Below are 23,321 nucleotides of genomic sequence, written 5' to 3' on the forward strand. Positions count from 1 at the left end.
GGTCTCCACCAGCTGAGATAAATGTCTGGCTGTTGAGCAGCTAAATGTTCATCGGCTAGTCTCTAGCTTCGTCTGTCAGACACAGTTATCCGTATGCTACAGTGGCTTTATCAGTATTTGTCTGCGGCTGTTGGAAACAGGGCCGATCAGAGGCATTAAACTAAGCACCAAACCGAAATACAGGTCAGTTTATGGAGAGATTGCCATTATGCTTTGAATAAACCGATGCTTACTGGGCATTTTGTAACATTAAAAAACAACAACTTCAATCCAACTTTGGAGCAGCACTACATTTTTTACCCGTTTAAACATTTTCCCTCCACTGAACTCAAGTATTCTAGAAAAGAAATGAACCCTGATTCAGCTCATAGAAGAAGTGTCTCTGTTTATTTAAAGCACTGACAAATATTACACAGAACCATTGCGATAAGTTATTGTAAGTAATTTCAGTAGTTGTAAGTATTTCCATTAATTTCTTTGTATGGCCTAATCCGTTATTACTTTAAATATTGAGCTGTTGAGCGAGGGAAACAAAGAAAGAAAGATTCAACCAGAGAAAAGAACAAGTGGTTGGTAGCTGAAAAGATACAACTTTTAGCCTTTAGAATTCATTTTTAGCGAGACAATAAACTCTTTAAACAACATGAACGCCAATCATTTCTTTTAAATCAAACTTTTGGAAATCTTTCCACTCAATGCAGACGTAATGTTCACTGAGAACTTCCTATGAATACAGTATTCTCTGTGTCACAGAGCTAAAACTTCAGGCTAAAACTTAAATTTGATTCCAGTTTCATATTACTTACAGACGTATAGACAGAAGGCACAAACTAAGCAAAGGCACTGTACTGAAATGGGCATTTTTCCCCATTTGTGAATCTGATTGTCTGTTCTTTTGGCTATCTATCTATCTATCTATCTATCTATCTATCTATCTATCTGTCTTTACTTGTCAGATATTTGGTTCCTGAGCATCCATCTGGTTTGTGAATACAACCTGTACATGAATAAGAAAAACATTCTCAGCAATGTAGCTCACTTCCAATTTTATCTTCACTCTACATAATTTCATCGCTCCATGAAACACAAAGACTGAAGTGAACTTCACCGACCTCCAATGACACTGGAGTAAAACTACAAAGGGTTGATGACTCTCATACTAGATTTTCTTTTAAAGTTTCATATGCGTTTATTGCTGACTCTCCCTCCATTTCAGTAAAGTGCCACTTTGTCTTCTAACATCCTGTCGGTGCTACACTAAAAAAATAGTTACAGATGAATTTAGAGACTTCGATGATATCATTATAAATCTCATGTCTGTGTGATATCACTCTTCTCTTTTGTTTTTTCCCCCCCATTTTCATAAACTATAGCAGCTGCATTTTTCTGTATTTCAGAAAATGTATTTCATTATTACATTTTCAAAGTTAGTTTTTAAGTCAGTCATTCTCAGAACCCATCCGCTATTCTCTGTCTGACTAAGATTTAGCCTCTGAGTGCAAGAGAAAATATGTCTGGGTCACAGTACAGCCATTTTGAGATTTGGTTAATCTCCATAAACAGATATCTGCACATGAATGCAGACGAATAAAAAAGAAAAGCTAATTAAAAGCTAAATCAGCATCAGACGATGGGTAACCTAAGATTGTATTTTGGCCAATGTGTTCTGCCTCTCTTGCTCTCAACAGAGGCTGCATGCTCAAACGTGATTGGTCAATATTTCTTAAAAACAGACAACAAACGGAAACCTGAACATTTCCGGCAGCTAGATTTTTGCAGTCATATGCAAATATCTGTTCTATAGAGACCAGTAGTCTCCATATTAAGTTATTAAATTAATCCATATTGTAAACCTTTCTGACCATTTGTGCAAATTTCAAACCTGCAAATATTCAGATCCCTGCTCCTTACTTTAATATATGTCACCACCACCTGTGATTGATTTCTGAGATACTTTACCACTGACGTAACAAGTCTGGCTCTCAAACTGGTGAAATCTCTTTCAAAAAAAAAAAACCTTTACTGCACTGCAAACTCTTGAGCACGCCTCAGTGTCCTAAAAGAAGAAGTAATAAATGAGGAAACAGAGGAACAGGAGAGCCAGGATCCAGTTGACTGAGTGGATGTAGACGATGACCAGGCCGATGTCGAAGAGCCATCCTCGCATGTCGGTGAGGTCCAAAGCACCCAGCATGAAACCTCTGTGGGCAAAGTGCCAGCGTCTCCCAGCCATCGCTGCCTGTCTCTGTTCTCCTAAAGTTAAACAGATAAAACATTTTCACCCTAAAAAATTATTCAAGTCATCTAAAATGTTATAAAATGTCATTATTTGTTGACAATGTTTCCTCGCAAGATTCCTGAAATGTGGCTTATGGCTGAATATCATGGAATATATATTCAATATATAATATGACCATTACAACATTTTCATTTCATTTTCTTGAAAAATAATCTGAAACCACGACATCAAAGTCCAGTTTGCAGTTTAATTTTCCACTTCAGGCTGCACATTGTCTGCCAATTTAATGATTAACAAAGCACAGTGCATTTTTCGTCAAACTTTTTGGTTCCGTTTTTTCTAAAATTCAAAAATTTTCATTCTAACATTGGCATCCTGCATCTCCCATAAATTATGAGGCAAAAAGAAAACTTAACAGATGTTTTTAAGTGAAAGAGTGCTGTAATCTTTTTTAAATTATTGCTGGAGGTTGCAGTGTTGTGTAGAATATTATTACAAACACCATACACCATACGATGGTACGAAGCAAGATAACTCTGTAATAATGTTTATCTTACTGGATTTGTATTGGTGCTGTTTTATTTGTTATTTGTTTGTTAAGGCATCTGTGGGACTGAACTCTGCTGTAAAGATTAAGCTCTTTATTGCCACTAAATTGTAGGGAAAAGGCAGTAAAACGTCTGCTTTTGCAGTGAATAAGGTCATGGAAAGTGTAAAAATTAGATCATTCATATGGAGACATATAGTACGGTGCAAAAGGTACGTGTGAAGAAATGCTGTAAAGTAAGAATTTTTTTATATCAATTTACAAAATTCAAAGCGAGCGAACAGAAGAAAAATCTAAATCAAATCAATATTTGGTGTGACCACCTTTTGCCTTCAAAACTGTACTGTACTGTATGTTTCACATTTCACATCTCACTAACATTTAGAGGTAATCTAAATCTGTTCTTTTTCAGAAACAGCATCCTGGTTACTCAGAGTAATCCAAAGAATACGCTGGAACAGCTTCATAGAATAAATGAAAAAATATATATGCTAACACAACAAATACAAACACCATCTCACCCCAGAATGCACGGAAGCGTTTGCGGCAGCTGGGCAGAGGCCACTTTGCACACGAAGCGCCCTGGAAGTTCTGCTTGCGTGCGTAGTACACTTTTGGGAAGAAAGTCTTGGCCGTTTGGTTGAGATCTGAAGAGGAATGAGGACAACATCCACTGTCACTATACACACACAGGGTGTGAGGACACGTTTTCACACTTACATTCAAAACTGGAGAGCGCCCCCACACAGGTACCAGGAGAACAACTAATCGCAATTTCCTAGAGCCCAAGGTGAAGTCTTACTTAAAAAAAATATATATATATATTTAATTTGCAACTGTATAAAACAGAAAAACAACAAATCCTCACATTGGAAAGGCCGAAAACAGTAAATGTTTGTAATTTCTAATAATCTAATCAAAATGGTCGTTACTAATCTGGTAAACTAACAGCAGTATCAGAGACGGGGACAGCATGTGTTGTTTTGGGGCATGAGCCCTGACGGAGGCTCACCTTTGTGGAGGCTGGTGTGTGAGATGAGGGTGCGGCACAGGGGGCAGGGTGTGTTTGTCGGCTGGTTCTTGCCGATCGTGCGGAGACATGGCTCGCAGAAGACGTGGCCACAGGGCTGACAGCTGTATGGGCTGAAGTAGACGTCGAGACAAACGGCGCATGTGAGGCCCTCTCGGTCCTCCTCCTCACTGTCCAGCAGTGAACCGCTCACACTCTCAGCCTGGACACACACAGATGTGTTTCCATCACTTCAGAGGACATTACATTTACTTGATAATTTACGTTATGGGGACAGAATATGCATGGATTCCAAAGAGAAAGGATGTGTATTGTTAAATGGCTTCCTCAGTACCTTTACAGGTTTTCTATGCAAAAACATCCAATAACTTTCAGGGCCTTTTTTATTTGATGTGTCTGAAAAAGAGCTGCGATTACATGTTTATTTCAGTGGTAGTAACTGAGTGAGGATCTGTGTACGGGCTCAAGGACAGTGTGAACTCTCTCACCTGCTCCTGCTCCAGCTGACTGTGCAGCCATTGTTCTCTCCTCCTCTGTTTCCTCCGAAGACTCTTCAGACGGTTCTTCTCTCTCTTGCTCAGTCGGTTTGAGGCCAGGGAGGCTGTAAAGGCCTGAGGCTGAGAAGGCAACGCACACAAAGCATTAATAATCCTGACCCCTGACTCGTCTTCAAGATAGCTCAATAAACAGAATTTTGCTACAATTTTTTTCTTCTTCTTGTTTCTTATTCTGAATCTAAGGGCATGTCTCAGTGCTCTTAATTGCATAAATTGCAATTTCTTTGGAGGAACTCAGGAATGGTCTGAGGGTTAATGTTTTACTGCATAAACTTGTTTGTAGAGGTGGCATTTCTTTCTGGGTTCTGGGTTTCTGGGCCTATCTGAGCCTCAGCGGTTAAAGAAAAGTCTGGCTTTATTCTAGAATTTCTATTGGACATTATTAAGATTATTTAAGATATTTTGTAAAGAATTTGCCTACATTATACAGAGACAGCGTAAAACCCCAATTCAAGATTTTTCTTATCGTCAAAAAATCCAACGCAAATAATAAAAAACATGGTAACATTGGAAATAAATAGGATGCTAATATATTGTCACATATCACATTAAATGCTAATTGGCTACAGTCCTGATATTGCAGATCTTTCTAAAATTCACTGTAAATACCAACGACTTACCACTACTTCCTCTTCCTGCTCAGCTACACTGACAGAGATGGATCTCCCTCCGAGGAACGGAGTGGAATCAGAAACCTCCTCGTGGACAGCTGTGTTTTCTGGAGAAGACTCCACGTCCTCCACAGTTTGCAGCAGCTGTTGATCCAGAGGTGATCGTGTCCTTCCAGAAACAGATGAATGGCTGGCCATAGCGTTGACTGATGCTTCACCATCAGTGTCAAACTGCTGACTTGTGGGATACCATTCGGGTGGCTGTGTGGACTCATCTGTCCCTGCCGCTGTCGTCTCGACAGCAGACTTAACCATAGGGCCTGCAGGGCAAAAGCATGAGGACCTGATGGCGGCATCATCTTCCAAACTGCACCGTCTCCTGTGAGAGATGCAGTAGAGAGGACTGAAAGAAAATGACTGTGTGTTTTCACTGTCAGCCAGTGAATTAGAGGCCTCTGCAGAACTGCCGTGGGACACGACAGCAGCAGCAGCGTTAAGCTGTAAATTGTCCAGTGCAGTCCTGTTATACTGCTCTTTGGTCTGAGAGCCGTCGGTCAGCAGACCACCCTGTTCCTTCCGAGGCCTCATCCTCCGCGGCTGGACGATGAGAACGTAGTGTTTGTGGTCACGATCCACGCGGCTTTTGTTGAGGTGGACTGTGGCGTCCCGGCCACAGGGACACTCACAGCGGTTAATAAAGTTGAAGCCGCCCAGACGTGCTGCACAGTTCTGGCAGTTCAGTTTTCCTACAGTCCACTGTGCCTAGACAGAAACCACAGACACATAAATCACAACCACATCTTGAAATGGTTTGGCTCTTTTAGAAAATAAGATATTAAACCCTTCATGTGTTTGTTAGTCAAAATATAGAGCTTCAACTCCCTTTTATTTTTCTAATCAACCAATCTGCTGATTTTTTTCTTTGTAATATTGTTTTGTCTATGAAATGTCAGAAAATAGAGAAAAATGCCCATCACATTTCCAAGGTGCCAAGACTTGTCTTGTTTGCCCAACAGACCAAAAACCGAAGAAAAGCAGTCGATTCATTTTCTATAGGTCTACTACTAATTGACTTATTATACCAGCATGTATAAAACTACGGTAAATGCATTTGGACAGGATAATGACAGATTGCGGCTGCAATAATTAACATAATTACAGTGCATGAAAAAGAAAAAGGAGGAACAACATTTTTTGCCGTTCATCTAATGGCAGTGAACACAATCACTTAAAACTGCATTCACTTCATTTCCGAGCTGACACACTTACCTGGTGAACCGAGGTCAGTATCCACTCTGGCAACGTGTCAACGTTCACGTGCCAAATGCTGCAAACAGCAGCTGAGCTTTCATCTGTGGCCTCAACCTGCCTCGACATAAAAAGACACACATTCAGACATTCAGCCGGCTATCTTCTTTTAATGACTGACACACAAGCTGTTATCTTTGACTTCTCTCTGACCTGATGTCCCCTAACAACTGTATAGACTATTAGCCATCATTAGGGCTGTAACTAATCTCGATGTTTATTATCTCATATTATCTCTGATAATTTGTTGGGGGGGAGGGGTGATATTATTGATAAGGGATTTAGTCCATAAAATATGAAATAATAGTGAAAACCTTCCCAAAGCCTAATGTGACACCTTTGTTTGGTTTCTCAGCTCATTACAGCACTGTAAACTGCATTTTAAATCATGCATCTGTGTTGACTGATTAAAAACCATTTTATTCTATCTTGATCTTATTCTGTTTTTATTGCATTTTTGCTTATTGTTTTGAATGTCATTCTAAAGCTTTTCTTTGACTTTGTAGAACACAGACTTGCCTTTGTGTTTAACATGTGCAACATACATAAAGCTATATTGGCTTACCTGCCTGCCTGCCTTACTAACAGACAAACTCAACAACTCCTCACCAGCAAACTATGTAGCAGCTTACTGGGTGGAGATAAACCCAATATGTGCAAGAAGTGAGTTTTAAGGGGAAGTAACTTTAGACCCAAATTGTTGGGTCTAACACATCAGACACATAAACTTTACACCTACCATTGACAGACATGCTGAGTCTATGATGCCTTTCCGACACCTCCTGCAGCGGAGCATGGTTCGCTCTCTCTTCAGGCTCTCCAAATAAAATCTAAATAAAATATTTTTTTCTGAATAAATCAAACAAATTTTAAGCACAGGTGTAGAGAACACTGACTGTCAAAACACACACAACTGAAAACACACCCGCATTAATATATATGCATAAATATATATATATCAGACATGTCTATATACTTTATTTTCAGAGTGATTCTCTTAAGACCTCACAAAGAAAATGATCCGGTTGGTTACCTGCAAATGAATGAGGTACGTTATGAAAAAGGAGGTGGACACCTGAACATTACAGCCCAGTGACTTATCAGCATGTCATTCTAAAACCATGGGCACTAATGTGGAGCTACAACAGCCTCCTCTCTTCTGTGAACACTTGGCACCACCTCTCTGAAGCTGGCTGCAGGGATCTGCTCCCATTCAGACACTGGAGCATTACTGAGGTCCAGCACTGATGTTGGGTGATGTGGTCTGGCTCACAGTCTGTCTCACAGTTCATCAAAGCTCACTGACATCTAACTCATTATTGTGTAATGTGGGCTAAAGCCCTGAAAAGCAGCCCTGGACCATAAGTAAACAGGGCTGTCCACTGTGTTTTTGCTGGGAATTTCGAGTGTCTACTTATCTAAAGCCTGTTGATCCATATGTTGACGGTTCCATACAGGGCTATTAAGTTAATGTAAAGGTTGAGAGGATTTTTGGCCTCTCTCACGGTGTTTGAACTACATTTACAGCGACATTTCACTTCAATGTTCTCATGTTCTAGCATGTACAGTGCATAGCTAACAATCACACAGGCAGAATAACACAAATGTCCTGCTAACTTAGCTCTGTTAACCACAACAACAGGCGCTCTCGTGGGGGGGTTTCACCGAAAAATAACAGTCTTTAGCAAACAACACTCCGCATATGGCTATTTTTGTCATTCAGACTCGCCTACCTGATGACTTTTAGAGTAGCAGTGACGAAGAAGACCTGAGCAAAATAGCAAGAAAGTTAAGCTGCCGTTTCGCTTTAAGAGGGGCCGTGACGTCACGAAAACTGAGAGACTACGGAAAGTCAAACAGACCAAAAACTAGACGCTCGAGAGTCAGTCCGCCAAGAGAAGAAACGAAAAAGACACGAGAAAAAACAACCAGTGCAATGTAGTTATTCCAACAGCCACCTCAGCAAAGTCTTTCACAAAGGAAATTAAAATCTTATGGTCATGTCATGTTGTAATGGCATTGCACTGTACAAATGCCTTGTCTGGCCTAAATGTACCCAAGATAAATGAAGTAAAAACATTTAAAAAAAACATCTGTGGCATAAAATATCAATTGTTGCATAAGTGTTAATTTAGCCTTGAAACTAACAGCAAGAACAGTTTTCTCAGTTTCTGAACCTATTAACACTATTTGCCCAGAACTACCAGCAAGAAGGCCCCAAAAGTCCCACATTCAATTAGTCAAGCATTGTTTTTTCCCTTTCTTTTTGTGTGTTTCTTCTCTTGTTTGTAATCTGTAAGGGGATTTGCTCCACTAAAGTACAGTATTCCTTGTTGGGCATGCAGCAGCACTTTACTGTAGACAGGGTACAATAACAAAGCAGACAGAGGGGCCAGCAGCCGCCTCACAGGTTGATCCAGCCGGGACGAACAGTAACAGATGTCACTTGTTTTGGTGCAACTGTTTAATACATTTTAGAAGTGGCATATTTATTAAACACAAATGGCCAATCCCTATTCTCACATATCTACAGCACAAGTAGCCCATGTAACTGCAATGTGAAATGTGAACTGTGCAAGCATTCAGCTGACAGTTTAAAGAAAAGGAAGCTGCTTTGTAATGTTTCTTGATATGTTTCAGTCTAATCATCCATCCATAAGCATCCAACTGTTATGGTAGCGGACCAACGCCAGGTGGCAGTGTCATACCCGTGCCCCGGCGTGCTGACCATGGTGCTGAAAACAGAAGAGCAATACTCACTACTTCTAACACTCCGTTAACTGAAATTAAAGTCCAACACATGAGAATAAACAGCATGTTAAATGCTAATCTGGTCATTTGAGCCCAAAACATTTTTCCTTTTAATTTTTGTTTTTAATCAATTAGACCCATATATTCAAGATCAAAAATACTCTTCTTCTTCTTCTTCTTATAATAATAACAATAATAATAATAATAATAATAATTATTATTATTATTATTATATATTATTATTATTATTAGTAGTAGTAGTAGTAGTATTACAATTGTTTACAGTGTAGTTGCACTTATTCTTTAATAGACAAACAGAAGCCCACAGTACAGATCAGTTCACTAACATAAATAAAATGAGACTCATAAAGTGTAACTGACGGGCACAGAGTTTTCAAAAGCTGCGTTACAAGCCGAAGAACTTATTTTCTCGCCGAAATGCCAAAATCCACTCGTTTCAAGAAAGTTGAGTTCTTGAAAAATGCAAATTGACTGGAGTTGCAGCCTCGAGACCATAAAAATAATAGAGTTTGTATACGTGTTTAGTCAATAACTCCCACATCCTCACTGCCACAGCTGGCGACAAAACAGACACAAGCAGCCAGACTCCGTTACATCCTCACCGACAAATGACGCATTTTCCATCACTGGTATAAATAGGCAGCATCATTCTCCGTCAGCAGCCGAGATTCGCAGTTCAGACCATCTCTGCTGCACAGCTCAGTCCAACAGACCCACTATGCGCTCTTCAAGGTGCGGCGGTGTGATGAGCACCGGGCTCTCCACCGAGTAACAAAAGCTCCCCTAACACTTCGAGCTGACCAACAATGGAGGGCGCAAACAACACGACAGCCTGGTCTCAGTTTGAAATCCCTTCCAACAAAACCCCCAAACCTGAGGACGAGGAGGTGAAGCTGAGTTATCAAGTGGTCACATCCTTCCTGCTTGGCGCGCTCATCCTGTGCGCAATATTTGGGAACGCGTGCGTGGTTGCGGCCATCGCCTTGGAGCGGTCTCTCCAGAATGTGGCCAACTACCTGATCGGTTCTCTGGCTGTCACCGACCTGATGGTGTCGGTTCTGGTGCTGCCCATGGCGGCGCTTTACCAGGTCTTAAACCGATGGACTCTTGGGCAGATTCCCTGCGACATCTTCATCTCTCTGGACGTGTTGTGCTGCACGTCGTCCATCCTGCACCTGTGCGCCATCGCTCTGGACAGATACTGGGCGATCACCGAGCCCATAGACTACATGAAGAAGAGGACGCCGAGGAGAGCCGCCGTCCTCATCAGTGTCACCTGGCTCGTGGGGTTCTCCATCTCAGTGCCGCCGATGTTAATCATGCGCTCCCAGCCCAGCAGCATGGCAGAGGACAGGGCGAACCCCAAACAATGTAAGATCAGACAAGACCCCTGGTACACAATATACTCAACTTTCGGGGCTTTTTACATCCCGCTGACTCTGATGCTGGTTTTATATGGGCGGATATTCAAAGCGGCCAGGTTTCGGATCAGGAGGACGGTGCGTAAAACTGAGAAGAAGAAAGTGTCCGACTCTTGCTTGGCGTTATCCCCCGCACTGTTCCACAAAAAGACTCCCGGTGACGCGCAGGGCAAGACTTGGAAAAGGAGCGTGGAGCCCCGGCCGTTGCCGAGCGTCAACGGCGCCGTTAAGCACGCGGAGGACGGTGAGTCTCTGGAGATCATCGAAGTTCACAGCAACTCCAAAAGCAACCTGCCGCTGCCCAACACCCCGAGCTCAGTGCCGCTGTTCGAAAGTAGGCACGAGAAGGCGACCGAGGCGAAGAGGAAGATCGCGCTGGCACGGGAGCGCAAAACGGTGAAGACTCTGGGCATCATCATGGGCACCTTCATCCTCTGCTGGCTGCCCTTCTTCATCGTCGCCCTGGTCATGCCTTTTTGCCAGGACTCGTGCTACATGCCCCGCTGGCTGGAGGATGTCATTAACTGGCTGGGATACTCCAACTCTTTGCTCAATCCCATCATTTACGCATACTTCAACAAAGACTTCCAGAGCGCTTTCAAGAAAATAATCAAGTGTCACTTTTGCAGACTGTGATGGCGATTCAGGTGGACTGACAGCCTTTAAAAGTGGCACAAATACATTGTTCTGAATACAGAATGATGCTCATAATGATTACTGTCGATCATCACCATCGTTTTCAGTATTGAAATATTCCCAGACATGTCTGTAGCCTATGCATAGATAAAGCTGTGATTGAAGCTATATGTTCCTCATCCTGTTCTGTAATGTTCAATAAAGAAATACTTTTTCATGACTGAGTCATGATTTTAAAATCTATTACAATCTATCTACGCTTTTGAATTCTGCAAACAGAAAGACTGCAGATGGAAATTAGTTAAATCATCTCTCCTAATCTAGAGATGACTGTTTTCTTTTCCTGTGCATGGGCCTTGTTTAATAAAAACGAATACTAATACAAGGTAAATTATATCTAAAATAAGTGGTAAAATGAGGGGAAGTGAATGCACATCTCCAGTGGCCGACTTCCAAGCTGAGTAAAGTCAGTCATGAAGCTAAAATTGCACAAAATCTCTGGTTCCAGTTTCTCAAATGTGTAAATGTGCAGTTCAGACTTATATCCTTGGAAAACACTTGATGACGTCATATTAGGCAGTTGGAAACTGTGATGAGTATTTTTTTCATTATTTTGTAACATTTTGTGGTGAATGAACGAATGTGAATAAATAGCCGAGACATTTGTAGATAACGGCAGCTGCAAACTCCAAACATTATTATATTGCACTCTTCAAATACGTTAAACTGCATGTGTGGCAGTTAGAAAAACCACAGATGTTGGAAATCAGAAATTATTTATCCATGGCAGCAGCATTCTACATCCACGTATCCAGGACACCATTCCCTATATATTATGTTCTCATTAAAAGACTGAAATATTTAGTTTAACATCTGCACTGAAATATAAACATCCCCCACGCTGCTGTCTCGGTCCCAAATCTCGTTAGTATATTAGTTAGAATATTAGTATTTGGAGATATGCTTCTTCCTGTCTTTTCTTCAGGGTTTTTGTTCTTTCTGTGCAGATGATTATCACTCTGGACCTGCAAACTGTTGGATATGGATATGCACGGAAATGATAGTAATAAACATCTGACCTCCAGTTCTGTAGCGCGCTCAAGCAAGATACATAAAGAGACACTAAATGCTGAAAGATGCGGCTGTGCAGCTTCCAGGTGAGGATTTGCTTTTTTTCTGTGTGGATGTGAAGCAGAAAATAACTCACTCCATTTGGCTACATAACCTCTTCAGATTAAATGACCTGTTGGTGGATCAGTCACTAAGCACCGTTTAAACTCACAGAACTTTATTTTAAATTCTAGTGAAGACCCAGAAGTTTCCAAAAATGTTAGGCTGAACTTTGTGTGCTGAATACATCAGAGTGGATGGAAAGGTGCACTCTTTGATTTGAATTTGTCTCTGCTGTAAACATCACAAAGCTCCAATGAACAGCTGAAACAGAATATTTTATGTGATTCTGTCACAGAGAGTGGGAAAAAGATGACTTTCATAAGCTGTGAGTTATTCAATGGGAAATGAAACGAGAAATTATTTTTGTTGATTGGTTAATATACACGTAATGTTTGTGGACTGTATTGTCACAGTGGGACTTAAGTTCTTGTCTTAAAATCTTCACAGAAAATGTGTCATCCCCATCACAGTGTCTTCAAACAGCATCCTGAGCCCACAAATTGTTTCCACTGAGCTCCGCCTGCACTCTGATCCTCTCACAACGCGTGTGTGTTGATCTGCAGTGGCTCCGGGATCATGTTGAAACAAAGACGATCCTTATTACGGTTTGAAATAATGCATTTGGTCATTCCCGGGAGGGGGGTTGGTGACACAGACATGGAGAGCGTCTCGGCCGTGGTGGGCAGGCAAGCAGACAGACAGACTCCCAGGGAGGGAGACAGAAAAAGGAACACACACACAAACACACAGACACACACACACACACACACACCTTCGTCACCATAAAAAGGTTGCTGTTGAAGTGGTCGGGGTGTTCTTGTAGCGCCTCGCTGCCCTTTTCCTCCTTCACTCACAGCTTCATAACATATAAGTCCATCTTAAAAAGGCCGTGAAGGGGGCACACAGATGGATGCTGGAGAGATGGTCGCCATAGCGACATATGGGGGATGCAAACTCCGGGGGCCGAAGGGGCAATTACCTGATCAAAGGCCTGCTGAGACACAGGAATACAGAGGTGTGTATGAGGGGTCCACAGCTGGCAGCTACCTCAGACAATAAGCAGGTGTATTTTTTATTCTTTTTCCTCAGCGTTACACAGAGGCTGCTACTGCACTACAAGCCTCTGTTGATAAGAGTGTCAAACTTTTCTCTTTTATAAGTTTCCTACTTTTATCTGAAATAACTGTATAAAGTTATTATTTATGAACTCTTTCTGTCTGACAGGATCACATGCACATAATCTGATTTAGTTTGTTCCAGCTCATAAGAATGACTCCATACTTTTTTATAAAGAAGTCGGAAATATTCTAGATGTCTAACACATCAATTCTTGACAAAAACTGACGTATTTGGCATCTTTGGACACAATGGAACCTCCACTAGAAATTAGATTATAAGAAAATGATAAACTAACAGTGTGTGTGTGTGGGTTGTGGGGACTTGAAACCATAATGGCAGCATTGTGGAAAAAACTACGACTACATTGCAGAAAAAGAAAAAGAAGTCCGGCAGGGATGGGACATGAACTGTCAGATAACAACTGTAATTAACTGGAAATTATGCTTTTAAAAGAAGTTTCTGTGTTTCTTTGTTTGACAAATATTTTATCAGGAAAATGAATTTATCTAGACGCAATGAAAAGAGGAAAAATATTAAATCGTCCTCTCAAATTAATAATTTGAACAATACTGTGACCCTGGCAACAAAGAAAAAAGCAGAACTCCACGTCCACTCTCTGGTGAATTTATAAATTATGATATTTTGGTTGATTCACCAACATTGAACAGATTTGTGATTTATATAATGTCTTCTGTGGTTTCTAGAGGAGGCATGCCTGGTCTGAGAAATGAATGCTGATGATGTCATAGTGATGTCGTCAGGGTAATCTCATCATGGGTTTAGCCGCAGCTCGTTTTTTTACAGAAACCTCTTGTTACAAACTGGGGGCACAGAGTTTAAAAGAAGTAGGTGTTCACCAGGCTGGCTGGTGGCTGCAGGCTGGGTCCAACGAAAAGATGCCACTGTGCTGCATTATAAGGGATGTGTAGGAGCTGTGGTTCTTGACCCATACTGGAGATTAAAAGTCAGCATACTGTACCACAGCCTGTGCTGCTTCACTTTTTATTATATTATATCATATGTTGCTAAAATACATGATATAAAATAAACTAACCAACAGTACAGTGATTATTATTATTAGTGAGCATTAAGCTGAGTCTTAATTATAAAAGATTAAATAAAGAAAACTGTGATTGTTCCATGTGATCCATGATCCATTGATCCAAACCTTCTGCAGTTTGGCAGCACATTACAGTGTTCTGTCACATCAAGACAAAAAATATCAGTATTGATACATTTCCTCCACAACACAATTGTTGCTGTCTTCAAGTTTTACTCCCTCTAAACAGCATGATTTGTCAGTCAGATTTGCTATTGTCCTTTTGACAGGAGACATTTCAAAAGACCATTTCTCCAAACATCAATGAACAACAGCTCGAAGAAAGAAACACGTCTTGCTGACTTGGATTTTAAACCTTTTCTTGACAGGAGTGAAATTCCACAAAGTCACTTACAAACGTGCAGAATGGTGCTGAAGCCTCTGAAACACAATAACACTGTTTAAATGTATCATGGCAGATGCTTGTGTATTCTTAAGGTCTGTTGTGCGAGCTTCCTCTGAGACTGCTACCGAGTGCTCTTGGCTGTAAATCAACCTGCATATTGGAGGAAGAGTGTGGATTAAATTTCAGCCATACGCTCTTGAACTGTTCAGTCATGTTTGCCCTGCAGGAGCTCCGGCGGCGTTCTGCTGTCAGAGAAATTACGTTACGGGGCTTTCACAGCCTCGCAGCACCCAAAGAGAGAATAAAGCCTCCTCGTCTTTTTTTGGATTTCTTCCTGAAACTATTGTTGTTAACATGCTTTGAGGAAAACAGCAGAGCGGAAGCTGCAGATGATCTTCTGAAAAAAAAAAAAGAATCAACCTTTCATTTTAAATAGTGGTTATATATTTTTATGAGCATTATAGGGGAGATTTAAAGCAGAGGTGCCCATTCTATACATTGAGTTACAATGAATGAATAATCATCGTATAAGATAATTTTCCACATGTAGAATTTCTATGTGATTGCAACAGCTTTAAAGTTATTCTGGTGGTTTTATTGGTAGAAAACTGAGACAATCCCATTAAAAGGTGGTGCAGTCTGTGCTGCTTTCAGCCCATTCATCTATATGTCCTTGGGTTGGAATCATAGGAAATTTAAACTCGGGCTGAAAGATGAAAAAAATCATCATTTTTAAAACTAAAAGATTTCTTGGATTTAATTTTCAAGTTTACACATCATTGTGCAGTTTAAAACGCTTAGTTCACAACTAAACGTGTTAGTTTTGAATGAAATATTCTGCTGACGATAATGATCATAATTCTCAGCACGTGAAAGCTCTTTATTTTAAGGATCCCACAGTTTCCACAGCACCTGTAGCTATACATCTATTGTAGTGTTCTTCAGAATGAATGACAATTTAATTTGGCATTAACTGCAGGCAAAATGGAAACAATATTATACCGGTTTAAAACAAAAACAATTGAGTCCACTTAATTGTAACCCAAAGAATGTTTTAGTCAGTGCACAGCAGTTCACTGAGTATACAAAACATTTTAAACTTGTCTATAGACAAGCATATATGGAGAATAAAGGCTCTAATAATAAATGATTCTGGAGAGGAACAATAGCATATAAACTCAACAAAACTAAAGAAATGAAGTGTACAATGAAATTACAGATTTTTAAAGTAATGTCGTTGTCCCCTTTAGAACAGTTATTTGTTTTTAACAACTTGATCACATCTCCAGAGTAAACCTTTTTGATTTTAATGATCTGATGATATTTCCTCTGGTGCCATGAGGACAAAGTTTTCATTTTCTGCTCCACTACTGATGATTGCATATGGCATTATGCTAAATGCAAAACTACAGTTTTGCAACACAACTGTTGTAGTTGCACAAGTGTAGACAAGTAATAAATCCAGCAAAGAGATTCAGTGATATCATAAGAGTACATAACATAACATTAGTCTCCATAAGACACTGGTCATACCAGACCACAAGAGGCGCCAGCAGCAAAACCCCTGAGTATGCTGACATGAGCAAAAATGCATTATATTACTTGTAAATTCAGTTTTTCATTTGTAAGATGAAGAATCAACTATTTCTTTTTCTCAAAAGTCACATTAGTACTAGTACATTAGTATTAGTGCATTACTACATTAGTAAAGTTACAAAACTTCAGCAACTCATTGTCATCATCTGCTCACAGTGGATGAAATGTGCAACAGAAATGTGTAGAGTTGCTCCATTTAACATTTAGTTCTTCGTGAATTTACACTTTTGATCAATGTAAGTATAGTTTGCTTCTTTAAGATATAACATTAGTATCTGAATGCAACTCAAAACAATGTCAGTCACACAGTTGTCAAAGTGTAAATAGTGATTGATAGTGATGATGAAGGGATCAAGTCAAAGATGCATTCTTGGTCTTACACGGGTGTCTCTCGTGGTGCAATAAGCAAACAAATGAAGGCTCTGCTGTGAGGTCGTGATGCTTCACAGGGATCCTCCAACAATAATGTCACGACTGATTAGGTGCACATCTTTATTAAATCAGCTTCAGCAACTCAAGTACTGGGCAAAGTTTTCTGTTTTGTGTTTCAGTCCTGCATTGGAAGTAAAAGAAATATATATTCCATTTCTGAAAGTCTGTGGCCATCTTCTGTCTTCACTATTAATCTTTGCTAGTTTGTTATGTAATGTATGTTATGGACCAATAACTTGGTCAGGTACTGTTCTGTAACTACTTCTCAGTGAACTATTCACAGGTTTCCCTTCTCCCTCCTTGTCTTCTCTTAAATCCTAAAGCCTGCTCCAGGTTTGGTTAAAAAAACCCTGAATATCAGTCAGTCATTTTAAGTGGGACATCAAAGAGAGGCTCATCGTTTGTTGTCTTGCTGTTTGATACCTTCTGCAGGTGCTCCTTCTCTTCTCCAACTGATTTAAGCACAAGAAGATAAAAGTTCACTGAACAACTTTATCTTTTGGTCTGGATGCGTCAGCTGATGGTTTTTACTAAGAGGGTGAAAAATGATTTGCAAATGAAAACGCGTAAGAAATATTATGCAGAAAGTTATGCAGAAAAAAATGGGATTGTTTTCTGATCTCATTTAAAAGTAGTGCAGTGCCGGTTCGGAACAGGCCAATAACTCTAGTATTATCAAGAACCACTCATCCAAATAAAGTTTTTTTTTTTTAAAGAAGCCATTGCTAACCATTACTCACTCCGAAAGCTGCATCACTGATGCTTGAAATATTTGAATTTTCTACAATGTAATAATGATAGTCAATACACCACACAGTGTGTACTATAGCAGCACACTACTAATGAATGTGTCTCGTAGATCTCAAGAGGTTGCAGTTGATACTGGGTCCTGAGTAATACACCCACCAAGTGTGAAGTCAAGAAAATTGAAGAACAGGCATAAATACCATCAGAGACTGAACCACATGTTTATTGTCGTTACTATGACAACAAAGGCCATCTGACTTCATCATTTCCTGCATGTCCAAAACTCATAAAATGTTGCACTGTTTCTAAGCAAACTTATAGTTGGATGTTGCACATTTGTCATTGGCAAGTTGACCGGGGTGCCCTGCATGCAAAACTGTCCCCAGAGGAGCACCTACGGGTGCTCTGAGGAGCAGGGCCACGGACCAAACTGCAGCGCTTGATGAGTTGGGAAGACGATGGTGTTTAAATCTTTCTGTTCAACATTTTCATGACCAGAAACTCCAACTGTGTTTGTTATTTTCTTCCAGTTTTCCTCCTTTTTACTCTTACCTGTGTATGTTCATGACTTGGAGTTGTAAAGCCTTGGGAGGAGTGCAACTTTTCAGCTGAAGTTGAAACACATTCATCTCATTGGTCTTTATCTGAAATTGCGCCGTCCCGGGAAAATTAGTGTCCACTTGCTTCCTTAAGATTTTCTCTGCATTCAGTCTGAGCACACCTTCAAAACATCTACATCATCACACATCTCACATCAGCTATCTCACAGGTAGCATTATATTGTTGATTTAGTTGCTGAGAAGGGATTGTGATTATTAAACAGGGAATAACCATCTCTCCCACAGTAGATTTGTTCATTCATTCATTCATTCGCTTGTTTCTTCATTCATTCATTGCCGTCAGTTCCTAAATTGTAATATAAAACTTTGAATGGTAAAATGGGTAAAATCACATCACAGCACAACAGTTTATAATGCTGTGTCTCTTGGCAGATCAATACCAGGCATCTTCATTCGGAGTTATTAAGGTTGGATCAATCCATGACATTTTCCATCTGCCTCTTAAATCCGACTGTCTGGGCCTTGTGACACATTCTGAAGTTGGAAGTCTAGTTTTATTGTTCAAAGATGAGTCAAATTTTCTCGATATCTTGACTGCGCATTGCCGATTATTAGTGAGGTATACTAAAGCACTATATCCATTTGTATTAAATAATAAGGTAATAAGAACAAAACCACCAATGAACTAATCCTACTAACAAATACCTGTTTGAGTGATTTTGCTGGAAACTACAGTGATCAGCTGTTTTTTCATTAGCTATTCCCTCTCTTGTCCTTTAGCAGGGCACAGGGGGCTGGAGCCAATCCTATATTATTTCATTGTGCAACCCTGTGTTGTAAAATGGCAAATAAATTACCTTTTTAAAAATGAACCTATATATTTGAAATCTATTTTGGTCTAAAGGAGCTTAGAGCCACTTATGCACTGTTGGTTTTAGTTTTTTATTGGTAATAAGGAAGACAAAAATACACCAGACTTATCCTCTAATACATCAGAGTAAGACATATGATTAAATATATAACAAATGTAGCACAGCCAATGGTGACTTAGTCTTCTTATCAGACATGGGGATTTTATTCTATTGCAGGAGAGCTGCTGGTACTTCAGACTCAACAGCAGCTGTAGTTCACACATCTCACGTTGACCTTTGAAATTCTTGCCAACAGTTGTAATAAAGAATTTTCTGTATTAGAATAACAAAGGTGTGTCTGCTGTTATTTTAAATATGCTATGGTGCCACTATCATACCACATTATAATGCCCTCCTGTACACTTGGCTTTTAATGGAATACTACTTTTTGGTGGAAAATAAAGTCTACTTGATTAAATCTAAATGCAGGAGGTATGTTGAAGACTTTCAACTTGTGGTCACATCCTTGAATTCTTCCAGGAGGTTAGTCAGTGCGGCTTGTGAGAGAACAGGAAGTCCAGGATGCTCTCACACATTACTGTGTTACTTATTACTGCTAGAGGACTGCTCCCATGTAAGCTTTTGGAGAATGACTGACAGAGAGAGGCGCTGGTAGACTTGTCAGACTGATCCTGAATAAAAGCATCTCAGGGGTTTTCTCATGTTAGCTGGTCCACTTCAACAGGAGCACAGCGGGCCGACTTGTGACATGCTGTTAATGAGGTGTTACTATCAGCTGCTGGACACATAGTGAATGCACCACTCCTCTGTTCACGGTGACTTCACTGACTAGCACCATTTTCTCAGCTTGAGAATCACCCTTCATTATTCTGTCAGGCATCGTCTTCATGTTAGCACTGGGGACCGGCCTTTATCAGCCCGGACTGCTTGGTGGGGACATACTTCCTGGAGCCCTTTGTTTGACTAAATATACTTTTAATTGAAATTTAAAACTGTATGTAATCATATTGTCAAAGTCTGTGCTACAAAGTGCTTCATACAAGGCATCAAGCATTCAGCAACATATGTCATCTGACACTTTTTCTAGTTGAAGGTGTTTTGGAATGCATGTCACATGTCCATAAAGGATGTGACATAATATTTGTGCTCGATGGAGCCTGAATGCAATGATCACTGATAGTAAGAAAACTCAAACACCTACTTCTGCATATTTATAAAACGTACAAAGAAATCTCTTTCTTCAATTTCAAGAATCAACAGAGTTTGACATACTCAAGTGTTTTCTCTGACAGCAGACATGAAAGGGTTAAACAAGAGGATTTGTGCCTGGGGAGCAAAGTTTGAGAGAATTTGTTCAGTTTTTTTCTATTATCCATGCTGAGTCAAAATGACCAATGCTAAGTGCACACTTGCATCCATCAATTCTACAAGTAAAAGACTTGTTGTGGTGTAATGTAGAGAGGAAGACACTGAGGGCAATTAACATTTCCTCTCACTGTGACTGCAGAGATTAGAAACTGAGAAGGGGGCAGATGCAATTACTAAGAATCTGCACTTTGAGACAAAAGCTGCTGGGACAGACCATCATTTAAAGGGCGTCGGGGTCAGATTTATGATCCAGCAGTCTGTCAACTATCAGTCAAGACCGTTCCATACAACACGTGTTTGTGGATTCATTTCAGGAACAAAGACACACAGTCAAGTTCATGTCAACGCCTGACCCCCTTTGTTATCAGCACATTAAATGGCCCTTTATCAGTTCTTATCACTACCAGTGGAATTCCTCAGATGGGGCATACTGCACCTACCAGTAGGCCAGAAGGTGCACATCATCTAATATTATCAACACTCCCAAAACGACATATACGGCTGTTAGAGAGTATCAGTGGCAGGCGTCGTAGACCTTCGTCATCAGGATAACAATGATAAACATATGGTTAGCATTGTGAAATGATCACAGTTTGTTTAGGTTTAGTCACCAAAACTATGTGATTAGGTTTATGAAACGAGGATGCTTAGGTTAGTTAGTAACTGAAGTCAACTGACTGACTATCTGATGTAAGCTACATTAGTTAAAATAACCCGGCGTAGACTTTTAGTTCCACACAGGGCACAAACACATTTGACCAACCAACCCAATCTCCTCTCTATGCAGACTTAGTATCGCTCCTCATACTACGACACCTGACTTCAGCTTTGGGTGATAACAGCCTCCTGAACGTATTAGTTAGCTTTGCAGGCCCTTGCTAGCACATGTATTTGGGACATATGTGTGATGAAAACACCTATTCAATAGCTTGATGACAGGGAGATTGGCTGGGCTGAAGCACTGAAGCCAAGCACTGCTAATATCAATAATTGCCTTTGCAGAATTAGACATGCTGCCACCACGCCACCTACAGGACAACAAAGTTATAGCCTACCATAATATACTATTTTTACACCAGTGAGTGTTACAACCTTTTTCTAACTTAATTTGGTGCTAATTATGTAGTGGGGACATGCATCTGTCCAAACACTGACATGATGAGGACTCACTTTCTATCTGGGTACTAACTAACCGTTTTGCTATTAAGATTTTTTATGTTTAAAATATCAAAATACCAAGACACCCTAAAGGGGATTAAATGGGAGTAACGTAAGCACAAACATTATATCTTAGGGCCTTTTTTGTTGTTGATTTGTTGATTTTGTTTTAGCTAACAGCTGGTAACGTGTTACAGAGAAGACTGCAGTGAGTGAGTCAGTTTCAAACCACTTCTATGAGGTGCCCTCCATGTAAAACGGCAGATTATGACATGGATTCAAGTTGTAATGTGAATGCATATGTTACATTTGAAAGTGTAACACCAACCTACTCTTTATAATTTAAGCAGAAAAAAACTATATGAAATAAAAAAGATATCTTGGCTTGAACCACTATGATGATAATGGCTGTATCTGTATTTTTACCACCGTGTGCAGAATTTCATGAGCACTCTGAAATAGATCGCTAACAATTTGAGGTGAAAACCTTTAATTAATATTAATCAGATGTAGAACACAAACACATTTACATTCATCCTTGCAAGACATTCCCTCATTTTCTTTAATTGCCACAGCAGTATATTGTTACGAATGTCTTTCCTGCTCAGCTTACAACCAATTAAGAGACAATGCTGCAGTACATGCACAGATTGAATTAACTGGCTTTTAGTATGGGGACAGTGGCCTCAGCAGCAGACTTAGAGAAAAGACTAAAGAGGCTTGTCAGCCAAGGTCTTGGTTTTCACCCCATCAACAACCATTGACCAAAACTGCTTCCCTCATGAATTCACAAACTAGCGTTGAATTATAAATGAGAGGCCTGTTATGAAAACATGGTTAAATATTGAAAGAAAATTAATCTTTAAGGGATTTACAGGGCTGTATATGCATTAACGAGGTGCAAATATTTTCGAAAGGACTGTGGCATTCCCTTTTACTCAAAGAGCAGAAAACCTGCAACAACCAGAATGCCCTGCACGACCATCTTTACCCGCTGGTGGTTCTAGACTCTCAGCTGTGGCGGGCTGTTCCTCCTTCATGCACTGTATACTGGCTCATATAACGTCTGATTCCAGCATTTAACTATCAAAATCATTTTCTCACAGTGGGCATACAAAGAAGTAAGTTTGTAGTATCATACAGCAGACTTTTCTGGCAAATAAGCGGGGAGCTTTGGGTACAGATAACACAGAGGAAGGTTAAACACTGTTCATTTGCATATACCACCCACATTGTAATGATAAAATCAGCAAAAGTATAGGTTATAAGGTTACTATATCAGCAACAGATTGATGTTTGCTGTGTGCCAGCGTGGCTATTAGCGAGCTAATCTGTGCTCATCTGTAAATGTCTGGGTTGGCTAATTGCTGTACTGTGACTCTGAATGTGTTCAAGAGACAAACAAGCTTAAATTCATATCTGAAACTGAGATAAATCTTTGAATTAAAAAGTAAAGAGTCACAGATGAAGACCGTAAGTGAGTAAAATGCAAAGTAAGATTAACACAGAGGGAGTCAGAGGAAACACAGAGAATGTAGAGAATGGTCTGAAACAGGAAAACCAGCTCAGGAAATGCCTCCCGCCTGGAGAAACAATGGCCTCTGCTACACTGTAAAAACGAAGACATTATATATTAGACGTATAAGTCATCAGCATTCAAAAAAATAAAAGACAAACCTTTCTCTTGGTATTCATATTCAGAACTCATTCTCTCAAGTTTTCTGTTGTGG

The 23,321-nt window shown here is 40.1% G+C and overlaps 2 protein-coding genes across 2 annotated transcripts; one reads left to right on the top strand and one right to left on the bottom strand.

The window, feature by feature from the left end:
• Positions 1-1,777: 1,777 nt before the first annotated feature.
• Positions 1,778-8,077, bottom strand: rnf180b (ring finger protein 180b). Its single transcript, XM_070850900.1, has 8 exons — positions 8,026-8,077; positions 7,032-7,122; positions 6,254-6,349; positions 4,994-5,746; positions 4,305-4,433; positions 3,799-4,018; positions 3,308-3,433; positions 1,778-2,253 (listed from the first exon to the last, which is right to left on the bottom strand). The coding sequence occupies exons 2-8, from the start codon at positions 7,086-7,088 to the stop codon at positions 2,057-2,059; spliced, it is 1,578 nt and encodes a 525-aa protein (XP_070707001.1). The 5' UTR covers positions 7,089-7,122; positions 8,026-8,077; the 3' UTR covers positions 1,778-2,056.
• A 1,793-nt stretch (positions 8,078-9,870) lies between these two features.
• Positions 9,871-11,121, top strand: htr1ab (5-hydroxytryptamine (serotonin) receptor 1A b). The gene has a single exon (XM_070851018.1). The coding sequence runs from the start codon at positions 9,871-9,873 to the stop codon at positions 11,119-11,121; it is 1,251 nt and encodes a 416-aa protein (XP_070707119.1).
• The last annotated feature ends 12,200 nt before the right edge of the window (positions 11,122-23,321 follow it).

Source organism: Pempheris klunzingeri, chromosome 19 (genome assembly GCF_042242105.1).
Source record: "Pempheris klunzingeri isolate RE-2024b chromosome 19, fPemKlu1.hap1, whole genome shotgun sequence".
NCBI lineage: Eukaryota > Metazoa > Chordata > Actinopteri > Acropomatiformes > Pempheridae > Pempheris > Pempheris klunzingeri.